Source organism: Rhagoletis zephyria, unplaced genomic scaffold, assembly GCF_001687245.7.
Source record: "Rhagoletis zephyria isolate East Lansing unplaced genomic scaffold, Rhagoletis_zephyria_1.1 Rzeph_scaffold_01064, whole genome shotgun sequence".
Taxonomy (NCBI): domain Eukaryota; kingdom Metazoa; phylum Arthropoda; class Insecta; order Diptera; family Tephritidae; genus Rhagoletis; species Rhagoletis zephyria.
The window spans coordinates 21,856-33,210 of NW_016158148.1; the positions used below are offsets into that span (position 1 = coordinate 21,856).

The 11,355-nt window shown below is 38.6% G+C and overlaps 2 protein-coding genes across 2 annotated transcripts; both read right to left on the reverse strand.

The window, feature by feature from the left end:
* Nucleotides 1-5: 5 nt before the first annotated feature.
* Nucleotides 6-2,295, reverse strand: Mal-A2 (Maltase A2). The gene is made up of 6 exons (XM_017615740.1): nucleotides 1,710-2,295; nucleotides 1,277-1,653; nucleotides 889-1,195; nucleotides 499-815; nucleotides 312-440; nucleotides 6-255 (listed from the first exon to the last, which is right to left on the reverse strand). Exons 1-6 carry the CDS (start codon nucleotides 2,211-2,213, stop codon nucleotides 174-176), a joined length of 1,716 nt encoding a protein of 571 aa, XP_017471229.1. The 5' UTR covers nucleotides 2,214-2,295; the 3' UTR covers nucleotides 6-173.
* Nucleotides 2,296-8,881: 6,586 nt separating this feature from the next.
* LOC108362663 (maltase A1-like) lies at nucleotides 8,882-11,353 on the reverse strand. The gene is made up of 5 exons (XM_017615742.1): nucleotides 11,028-11,353; nucleotides 9,911-10,950; nucleotides 9,505-9,848; nucleotides 9,297-9,440; nucleotides 8,882-9,229 (listed from the first exon to the last, which is right to left on the reverse strand). Exons 1-5 carry the CDS (start codon nucleotides 11,176-11,178, stop codon nucleotides 9,160-9,162), a joined length of 1,749 nt encoding a protein of 582 aa, XP_017471231.1. The 5' UTR covers nucleotides 11,179-11,353; the 3' UTR covers nucleotides 8,882-9,159.
* Nucleotides 11,354-11,355: the final 2 nt, after the last annotated feature.

The following is an 11,355-nucleotide window of genomic DNA, read 5'->3' on the forward strand; positions in this document are numbered from 1 at the left end:
TCTTGTTAATATACAAAGATCCAATATGTACATATGAGTGTACACACACATAACTAGTTTACGCATGTATGAGAGGAAAAGTTGGCAGTTTTGCTATCTGGAAGCAACAGTTATCTAGATACTAATGATAAAAGCAAACTAGAAAAATAAAAATATTTCCGCTGGCACATCATTCAGTCGCCGTCGGTCGACCAGCGCAGAACAACTGCCTCGTAAGGCATCATATATAGCCGTTTGCTCAAATCGACTTTTTCGCTGTAAAACGATAAGCATTTCAATATAAAATAGACACTTGTTACCATTTTGCATACCCATAACTGTGAGGCGAGAATTGGCTGAGCAGCACATACACCATTGTCTGGTTGGCCAAGCCATACAAATATTCTATTTTGTTGCCCATATTTATAAGTATGCGGTATTCCTCCTGTTTGGCGGCGGTTCTAATGAAAGAGCCGAATGATTAAAAAAGTTATCTTACGCAATTTTCACCGACTTTACCTCACTACTTGAAATACTTGCGGCAAAACAGCGCCAAATGAGAAACCATTTTCGTCCTTGAAAGCCTTGAAAGCTAGAGTTTGCTTCAACTTAGTCATGCCTTTGAATATATTTAAATGGCTGCGCGCCACGCTACGTTCCGTCGCCACATTGAGCTGCTCGTAATCAACTGAGACCGGCAGCCAAGTTGTCGAACCAGTGGTGAAACCGGCATGCGCTGTGGTGTCCCATTGCATGGGTGTACGCTCGGGATCACGATCATCGCAAGAGACTGGTGTGTATTCAGTGGCTACATTGGACATGCCGATTTCTTCGCCCTGATTATTAAGAAAAATTCAATATTGGAAGGTTCAAATTATTATCGAAAACATAAACCCCCACCAAACTTACATAATAAGTGACTGAAGTGCCGGGTAAAGCATGCACCAGCATAGTCATCAAGTCAACTTTCTCCCGGCCCACCCGGTTGGCCAAGCGTGCGCTATCATGGTTGCCCAGTACCCAGTTGGCCGTCTGATGCCGCGGCCAAATCGTATCCATCCAACCTTTGACCAAATCTTCCACATTTTTGGCCGTCGAGTAGCCAATCAGGGACATCAGATTGAAGTTCATGGGTATCTGCGTGCCAGAGTGTGTGCCGTTGTTGATGTAATCGCTGAGCACTTCAACAGAGGAGTAGGCTTCTGCAAGTAACGCGCTGCCAACAAAAAGGTTACGAATCTTTTATTAAAAAAAACTCAAAATCTGCTATTACATACACTCCATCCGAGTAACTCACATCGTGTCTACACCATTCTGTCGTTTGTACTCATCAAAAAACTGCCGCCACTCGTAAACGACTTCAAGCGTCAGTGGTTGATCTTTTGTGTAGATATGTTCGTGGTAATTGTAGCTGCTGGGATCATCACTCCAACCGCTGCTCGGCTCGTCTGGATATGTGCCGTTAGCATAACGTTTTTCACCAATATGTGGCACCGCATCAATACGAAAGCCATCCACGCCACGATCGGACCAGAACTTCAACACCCCTCGCATATGTTCACGCACCATTTGGTTTCTGAAGTTCAGGTCTGGTTGTTTCGGCAGAAACTGGTGTAAGAAATATTGCTGACGCTGCTCGTTCCACGTCCACATTGACCCACTGAAGACGCTCACCTACAATATGAAAGCAACTCGCAAGTAATAACAAAATGGTTCCGAAGTACACGCACCCAATTGCTCGGCGGCATACGCTCGCCTGTCTGCGCATCGATTTTGCCATCTTCCCACACATAGAAATCATCGTAGCCATCTTCACGACGCACCGACTTCTGGAACCACTCGCACTCATCGCTCGAGTGATTGGGCACAAAATCCAAAATGATCTTCAGTCCCAGTTGGTGCGCCTTGGTAATCAGTGCATCGAAGTCTGCCATTGTACCAAATATCGGATCAACTTCAGTGAAATTTGAAATGTCGTAACCGAAATCTGCCATAGGTGATTTGAATATAGGCGAAAGCCAAGTAGCTGTTACGCCCAGCTCTTTGAGATATTCCAGCCGCGAAGCAATGCCATTCAAGTCACCCACGCCATCACCATTGCTATCCATAAAAGAGCGTGGGTAGATCTGATAGAGTGTAGCCGATTCCCACCAGTCGACAGTAGTAGTGGCAGTAGTGCGCTTGCCATAGCAGAGCAAAAGCACTGTGCATAACGGTAGCAGTCGCGACCACATCTCGAAACCTACTGTGGGGTGTCACAGCTGACTTAGGTTTTAACTGCTGTCGAACTAATTGTATCTACAAGGGGTCTTTATCGCACTTGTTGACAGGAATCGAGGAAATGATTATGCAAAATCGTCGATTTTCAGTGGGGCGGAGGGAATTTACACAGATAGAAAATTTATTGTTCATTCGTTTTTGCGATAATTGGCTTAGGTAATCATGGTTGAAGGATTGCAATAAATACTTAAGCACTTCAAATGAAGGCAATATATATGTATGTATGTTTGTTTACAGATTTGATATATGGACACATAAAGAAGCCAATTAAAAATAAGCAAATTATATACATAGATATATACTTGACCATTGAAAATTTTAGCGCTACATAGATAGAAATGGGTAATTATATAAATTTATGGAAGTTAATAAAAAAGCCATCAGAAACGTTGCTATGAATTGGCGCAACCCAGTATTAGTCTTTTATGAAAGTTAATGGCAAATTTCGGTGGTTTTGGTAAAATTTTTAGTCTCCGAAGACTACATTGGTCAAACAATTTAGGTTGTTTTATAAGTTATTTACTAAGCTCTTAGTTTGCAAACATACTGGTACCTATAACAATTAGGGAACAAGTAAGAACAGCGCTGTCTTCATACCTTCATGAGCATCTGAAAATTTTACTTTAACCGATTACTACACTTGAAGAAATTTATATATTCACAGATAGAGGAGTTACATATATAAAAAAAATCATATCTGAGCAATCAGTTGTATGGGGGCTATAAGTTATAGCAATCCGATCGTCGCCATGTTCACTATAAGTATTCTTTTGACAATGAGTGACAACAGTACAAAATTTCCAGTTCCAAGTTGCATAAATGCAGGAGTTATAACGAAAGGTCTTATATCTGAACAATCAGTTGTATGGGAGCTATATGTTATAGTGGTCCGATTCTTCCGTTGCCGTCGATTAAAACATTATAAAAATACATCCACATATCAAATTTCATCCGGATATCTCGAAAACTGAGAGACTAGATTGCATACAAACAGACGGACAGACGGCCGTGGCTAAATCGACTCAGTTCGACGCTCTGATCATTTAAGTATACATTTTCATAGGTCTATCTTCCTATTCTGGTACTCACAAACATCGGACCAAAGTTATAATACCATTTCATGCTCATGAAAGGTATAAAAAGGGACTGTGTCGATGGGAATGCTCCGTTGAATAAGCGGTCGATAACAATACCCTTCCGGAAATTTTCTAGCCAAACCCTGATTCCGTCTAGAGCCTGGCTAGCATAACTCAGATTTTCTCGAAAGTAACAAAACATTTTCTGGCATGGCAATCCCTTCTAGAGATGATCTATTCCGGCGCTTAATAGGTTTCCTTAATAATTTCTTCACCCTGTAGAATCTGAACAAGCTCTAATTATAAAAATTAATCAGAGAAAATCACTTCAGGCACTGCACAGATTCCCTCAACAACGGTTATCTCTCGTAATGCCTGGACTGGCACTACCACGCAATATCTTGAATTGGGTAACCACCTGAACTGGTGGTGGATTTTTTCTAGTACGTTTACGTTGACAGCGCTAATAGAGCATCTGTCATGCGACAACCGTAAAATAGAATATATAGTATAGAGAGTATAGAATATATATAGAAACATATTTCGATGACAAAATTAGTGAACATGTCGATAACGATAAGTTTATCAATGAAGGTGGATAAGAACATCGATTATTTATCCATTACAATATTTATAAATCATGGCCTATTGAATAGGTAGTACAGTAGAGCAGCTGTATTTATTTTTTAAACTAAGTATCTATTTGATCTCTAAATTCTAAATTGTCATAATGTGTTTGCATGGGAAACCCAAGGCGAATTCAATTAGGTGGTGTTGGGGCGACAGCTGATTTTTTCGCCGTGGAAATCTTAACGTCAAAACAATGCGTTTGTTGAAATTCACAATGTGATTGTGCGTTCAATTTGTTAGTGTAATTTTTTACTTATGTATGGTAAATATCGCCTCATTAAATTCGCCTCGCGGTTGAAAACCTGCTTTTGGAACGTTCGCTAAACTCACGGGTACAATCGCTGACTTATTGGGCATTTCAGAGAATGGATTTAGGCTTCTGGAAACAAAACAATTTACGAAGAAAGAAAGTAACATCAACTTCTTTTTTAGTACATACTTAAGGGCTGTTTGCAGCTTTCAATAAAAATCACAAGACATATTTTGGATTATTTCTGTTGGTTGAAAAAGTACTTTGCTTTTAATGTAAATTTTCTTGAAGAAATAAATATTTCAGCATTTTGATTTTTGCAGCTATAACTGATTACAAAATTTTGTTTTCCATTACTTATGCGTAATTTTTTTATATTCATTCTTCGTTTTTCAGGAGAGCTGCAAGCAATTTAAATGTTGTTCCTTTCAAAATTGTCCGGTCAACCACAGTCTCTTTTTTTTGCTTGTACTAAAGTGTATTTAACTTTCACACATACAAATATGTTTACAACAAAGGTGTGCCTCCCCGGTGTGATTGTTTGAAATTTGTACGGCATTAAAGGTCAAAGGCTGTTGATTGACGATGGGTCCAGTTTGTCTGGCCATCTTGCATGTCATTTTTGATGCTGTAAACACATCTCTTTTAATATTCAATAGCAGTAGTGAGCTTAAAAAATCAAATATTCTACATTCAATTTACAAGCAGACTACAGACAATATATGTACTAGAGGGCTGCATGAATCCATTCTAAACGGCAAATGAATCATTCATATTGAAATTTAATGAATGTGATTGGGTTTGAATTTTATTGAATTTAAATGAATAGCTTTGCTGATATGATTGTCGACATTACAATATTCAAACGATGTGAAAACAAATTGAGTGAATATGATGGAATTTTTTTTATTTTTATAAATCTAAATACCTACATTTCCTTCTATTTATTGAACTTTTCTTATACATATTTTGTACTTGTATGCGCCATAAAAGAGAGTCATTAGATAAGAATTGAATTGGTTTCAACATATAGTGTATTTATATTTCTATATTTGAATGCAGAAACATTATTTTATTTACATTGTCTGGGTTAAGAGCAATAGTACAACGTTTTTCGGTTATTAAATTTCTTGCATCTGAAAAGGCTCTTTCAGAAACCGCGCTACTTGCGGGTATACATAAAATTTTGCAGCTCGTTTTGTATAAAATTGGAAAAAAATTTTTGTTCAGATACCACCATTTAAGGCAGTCGAAGTCAGCAGTGAACGTAACATTTAGGTTTGAATAACTTTGAATCTCCTGATCCACTTGAGCCATGGCGCTGCCTTCATGATTGATTTCGATAAAATCTGCGAACGCATTATCTTCCAAGATGTCGTTGCTTTGTATATTTCCATCAGATCCATGTCCAATAAAGCTAGTCATTATTTCCTTACAATTTCTGATAACTTGTAGTTTTTCATCCGAAGAAAATTGTAGTAGTTTATTTGTTGGCGGAAACAAAAAATGGGCAATTTTGTGGTATTTTGTTAAATGTGGGAAAACTGTTGCCAAAATTTCATTGAGGAGAACCGATTTTACTTGAGTTATAAATTCGATATCATTTTCGCCAGCAGAACAGGACTTTTTTAATTTGCTTACATATGGAATTATCAAATGAATGGTGGGCAATTTACTCCCTTCAAGCTTTTTAGAAGCATAATCAAATGGCTCTAAAAGTCCAGCGACGCAACTTAAATGGTTCACATTGAGGTTTTCTATTCTGCTTGTTTCTTTTTTCTCTTTCAGAATATTTGCTATGTCGAACCAATTTTCCTCTATTGATTTAACTAGATAAAATATTGTATTCCAACGGGTTGGGCAAAAACTTTTCAAAGAAATTCGTAAACTTGCATTTGTTCCTGATTTTTTAAAATATTTTACAAGCTTACTGCATTTTGTTACCATTTCAGTAAGTTCAGGTACTGTCGTAACTGCTTTTTCAATAACGTTGTGTAGTAAATGGTTGATGCAATGAATGCTTTCCGCTCCTCGAAAAGCTGCAATCATGTTACTCCCACGGTCTGTCACTATGACAGGATTGTCTTTTTCAACATCACATCCAAAATTTGCTAGTATTTCTTTTATCTTCCCGCGAATATTTAAACCTTGAAATAATGAAATAAAAAGGATTTAAATAACCTTGGACTCAACACATTATTGAATTGAAGAGCCATTATCTTAATGTTAATTGTTTGTCTTGTTTTGGACGTAAAATTGTAAATTTCATTAACCAATCTAAATATTATAGTATAGCCAATATCTGCACAGAATAAAAAGGGACCGTGCTGTCCAGAAAAATATTTTAATCAAAATAAGAAAATGTCCTATCTCTCAATTTTACAGGAAATATTTTTAATCAATTCAAAACTATTGACAATTACCGCGTCGCTGCTAATATCACTGACGATTTTCGTTCAGCTGCTCGAGATGAAAGAAATCTCGTTTTGTAAAGGAAGAAATTGTCTATATAATTGCAGTGGGAAGTACTACGCTGCGACTAATCTTTTCGGCTAATGTTAAGGGCTGTTAGATAAGTTAACGGCCCTAAGTTTGATGAAACCTGTGGATACATGGCGTATGAGCAACATCATATCCTGGTCATACATGCCCAACCAACCCCGCCATCCTGTCCCTGCGTCCTTTTCGTTTCATCGATGTTTTCATTTACATCAACTGAGCACAACAAAGTTTCACATATTAAAATATTGTATTTTTGATTTTCGCGTGAAAAGCGAATATGCTTCTGAGCGTCAATACATGGCGATCGGCTACTGAAAACTTCAAACGAATATCCAGATCAGTCACGTCCTTTGAGTTGTGACAGATGTGTTTACCTTCTGATTGTAAGTTTGTTTAAAATATTTGTGTATATTTCTCACCTGTGCTTGCATTTCCTTCCATGGATTTCATTGCTAAGAGACGGTTTACAAGAACACCGTCTTTTACGTAGTGGATAGTGCATGATAAATACGACGCCCTCAAAATATTGTCTGTCCAAATATCAGTGGTAATTGAATACCCAAACATTTTGCATCTTAAAATTTCGTTTTTTATTGCTTCAAAATGGATTTCATAAAGCCCTGATATATTACGCGATATCGTTGTAGGGTGGGGCAAAAGCTTATCAACGTTCACATTGGAACCGTAGGTTGCCCCTATGTAAATTAAAAATTTTGCAAATTCTTTTAGCCCAGAATCGTCAATTATCTTAAAAGAGCGACAGTTTTTGACAGCCCATCGCGTAATATGAGTAATACCCTCTTGTTTCGTCTCATTACTTACTTCTATTTGAGCAACATTATTCACACTATGGGCATTTATAATATAGCATTTATGTCTTACAATATTTGACGTGCACCCCGTAAATTTGTAAATGCCGTAGCATCTTTTACATGCTACAATATCGGGCAACTCTTCGCCAGAGTTATTTTTAACATTGGAAAATATCTCCCAAACTTTGCTACGACCTCTTTTTTGACTCAGAGTGTATTCTCCACTGTGGAGCTTCTTCTTGATGCCGGCACTTTGCAATAATGCGCTTGCGGAGTCCTGTTATTATAAACATATACCATTATCATTATTAAATGGACCGAAATGTAGATTCACTATACATACATACGTACATCATTTTAAGCTAAACGTACTTACATTTTCCTCTACACTTTCCATTCTTTTTTTCGTTTTCGATGCTAAACACAAAATATCACATAAATTGTAATAAATTTGAGTCTGAATAAATTTAAGGTTTTTCATTCATTCATTTATATAATTCTATATGAAGTTAGAAAACTTGAAACGCAATGAATATTCATAAAATACAAAATTCAAAACGCTGGGTGTTTTGAACTTGAAATAGAATACATAATTCTACTGTACTCTCTTTGGCTAGAAATTAGAATCGACTCATGCAGAGGTCTAATATGTACATGAATAATTCAAAGTAGATTGAAGAGGCAGCGTAAGTAAATGATTCACTTTTTCGGCAATAAAATTTCTAAAATGGTTCGATTTTGATAATAAATATGTCACATAGTTAATAGTGGAAAAGTACTACTACATGCATATGTATATAGTACATAAATAGCCACTTTAAATTGCAATAAATGGAAAATTTATAAAAAATTATTTTATTTAATGAACAATCTAAAACTCACTCCATACAAGTGTTTGTTCACATAAACACCGCAAATGACATACTCGAATTGGTTCACTTTGAAGATTAACTAGCTGGTATATTATGTCTGTTCCATGTTACGATTGCGGTGTTGTTAACTTGCTGATGCCCTACCAAAATTCGATTGTTGTTGTGACATTATATCCCTTCAAAAGTAGTCAAAATATCGAGCCCTAACCATTGGCTATGCACTACTTAATTAGCGAAATAGTCACCCTGTACATCAGTGTTGCATCGATTCATAGAAAATAAAATCCTAATCATTTTAAGCGCGCTTTTAGTATAACGCTAGTCATAGTCTAGCCGTTGGAAATACAGCTATGAACTATTAGATCGGTTCGGTAGTATGGTATTTTATTGCACGCTTTTTACAAAATTTGATAGGCTATCGTGTACACGCCCACTATATTTCATTCTATTATGCTCTTAGGTACAATTAGAGCTTTCTTTTGTTGCCAAGTTATAGAAAGCAACAGATGTCGCAGCCGAGTGTGTTAACAGGCATTTATCACTAAGTAATAAAAACTTTAGGCAAGCTCTTCAGCTACTCAAGAGTGCTACAAATCAGTAGATATAGAAACATGATTGTTTTAGTGGGAAATAATTTCAAAACTAATTAAAGGGGCAGTAAAATTGTTTTTTTTTTAGTATGCTTAAGTATTTTTATTTATTTGTATACCAGCCACCATTCATTACTGGCGCGCTGCCTTGCAAATGCATATCTGGACTTAAATGGCCAAACGTAAAACATATCCGTTGTATGCCTTGGCCTCAAACGAATTGGCATTCACGATTTGCCTGACCGGAAGAAAAAAGAAATAGTAATTACATAAATGTATCCTTTAATGCTCAGCTAGCTGCTCACCCATTTGGTATGTCGGAGTGCAGTGAACTGACAACAACCTCGAGCTTGGCACTTAGATCATCGAATAGAGTACCCAAATTCAAAGATACATTTTCGTCACCAATATTCAGCACCACAATGTATTTGTCACCAGTCTCAGCGGCCCTGTGAAATAACATCGAAATCGAAATGAGCAGTAGTTCATGCAACCAAATCAACCAATTCTTACCTAATATACACCAATACATTCTTCACGACGACTGACACATAGCTACCATCAATGAAAGCAGCCTCCGACTGCCTCAACTGCGTTAGCTGTTTGAAGATTTTCAAGTGGCTGTTCTCAGCAGCCAACTGCGCTGCCACATTATTATCTGCATACGACTGACCAATTGGCAGCCAAGTGCGATCAGCAGTACTGAAACCGGCATTCTTCGTGTTGTCCCACAGGAAGGGCGTGCGCTCACTATCGCGTGAATACTGGAGATAGGTGGTTGGGTCAGCGTTGCAGCCCTGTGGATCAACGGTATCTTCCCACGAGACATAGCCGTTTTCCAAACCATATTCTTCACCCTTGAATACAATTTTATTTAATGAAAGAATGCTCAAAAAATCGATGATGAACTCAAGCTTACATTGTAGGTAACTGCAATTCCCGGGAGAGTCTGCAAGAAGATGTTCATTAGGTCAGCACGTTGTGCGCCGAAACGCGAGGCCAATCTTGGGTTGTCGTGATTGCCCAGCACCCAATTGGCATACACGCCTTTGGGCATGTTGCTCAACCAGTGATGTACATAATAATCGAAGTCCAAAGCACTGCTCTTATTATTCAAACCAGCCAACATCTCGAAGTTGAATGGCACATGCGAGCCGTTACGCAGTCCATCGCCATACATGTGCATTAGATTTTCGAAGCTAGTGTAGGCCTCCGTGAGCAACACTTTGGTGTCGGTGTTGTGTTCGCGCGTCCACTGATCAACGAGCTCACGCCACTGGTAGATAATCTCGAAATCCTCGGGCAGCGAGTTGGTGAAGGTGTGGTTCAAATGGCACCAATCATCCGGATCGGGACAGGTGCTGATGTCAGAGCTTAATGGTTCGTCGGGATAAGTGCCAGTTTGTGGATCTATTTCGACTTCGAAGAGGAAGGGCACAGCGTCAATGCGAAAACCATCAATACCACGCGCCAGCCAGAAGCGCAATATATTATTCATTTCCTCCAGTACATTCGGATTGCGATAGTTCAGATCGGGCTGTTTAACGCCAAACTGATGAAGGTAGTATTGTTGGCGTTGCTCATTCCACTCCCAGGCGGAGTAGCGGAACTGTGAGATCCAGTTGCTGGGCGGCTGACGTTCACCGGTGGTGGAATTTATAACTCCATCGTGCCAAATGTAGAAATCGCGATAGTAAGAATCATTGGCTACTGAGCGTTGGAACCATTCGTGCTCGTCGCTGGTGTGATTGGGTACAAAGTCGAGAATGAGGTGCAAGCCAAGACTGTGTGCGCGTTCGATTAGGGCAAGCAAATCCTCGTTGGTGCCATACTCAGGCTGCACATTGGTGTAATTCGAAATATCATAGCCGAAATCAGCCATTGGCGACTGGAATATCGGCGACAGCCAAACACCTTTCATACCGATATCCTTTACGTATTCCAACTTTTCGTTGACGCCTGTCGGGTGTGTAGCAGCGGCATGTATTTATTAGGAATTATTTGTTAGGAGCTTCCGATGAAGAATTCGTACTTACCATTCAGATCGCCAACGCCATCACCGTCGCTATCCTTAAAGGAGCGCGGATAGATTTGATAGAAATTGCCATTTTCCCACCAGTCTTGCTCGCTGTGGCTGAGATGGCAGAGTGCCAATGCTAGGAGAAATATGCCGATAAGTTTTCCCATGTTTTAGTTAGTAGGAGGTTACTGTGTTACTGGCTACAGCTGCTGGGCGACGGTATTTTATAGCTGCGAATGGCATTATACTTGTACACAGCGGACAATACCGCTATTTTTCTAAAAAAAAATTTACGTTTTGCTACCAATTTGTGTTTGAAATTTCCAGTGCTTTAATGCCTCGGG

Coding starts and splice junctions, on each gene's coding strand:
- Mal-A2 (XM_017615740.1), bottom strand. CDS start 2,213: ATGTGGTCGCGACTGCTACCGTTATGCACAGTGCTTTTGCTCTGCTAT. Junction 1,654..1,709: donor GTATGCCGCCGAGCAATTGG/GTGCGTGTACTT, acceptor TTCATATTGTAG/GTGAGCGTCTTCAGTGGGTC. Junction 1,196..1,276: donor CAGAATGGTGTAGACACGAT/GTGAGTTACTCG, acceptor TTTTGTTGGCAG/CGCGTTACTTGCAGAAGCCT.
- LOC108362663 (XM_017615742.1), bottom strand. CDS start 11,178: ATGGGAAAACTTATCGGCATATTTCTCCTAGCATTGGCACTCTGCCAT. Junction 9,849..9,910: donor GAATTGCAGTTACCTACAAT/GTAAGCTTGAGT, acceptor ATTGTATTCAAG/GGTGAAGAATATGGTTTGGA. Junction 9,441..9,504: donor AATGTATTGGTGTATATTAG/GTAAGAATTGGT, acceptor GTTATTTCACAG/GGCCGCTGAGACTGGTGACA.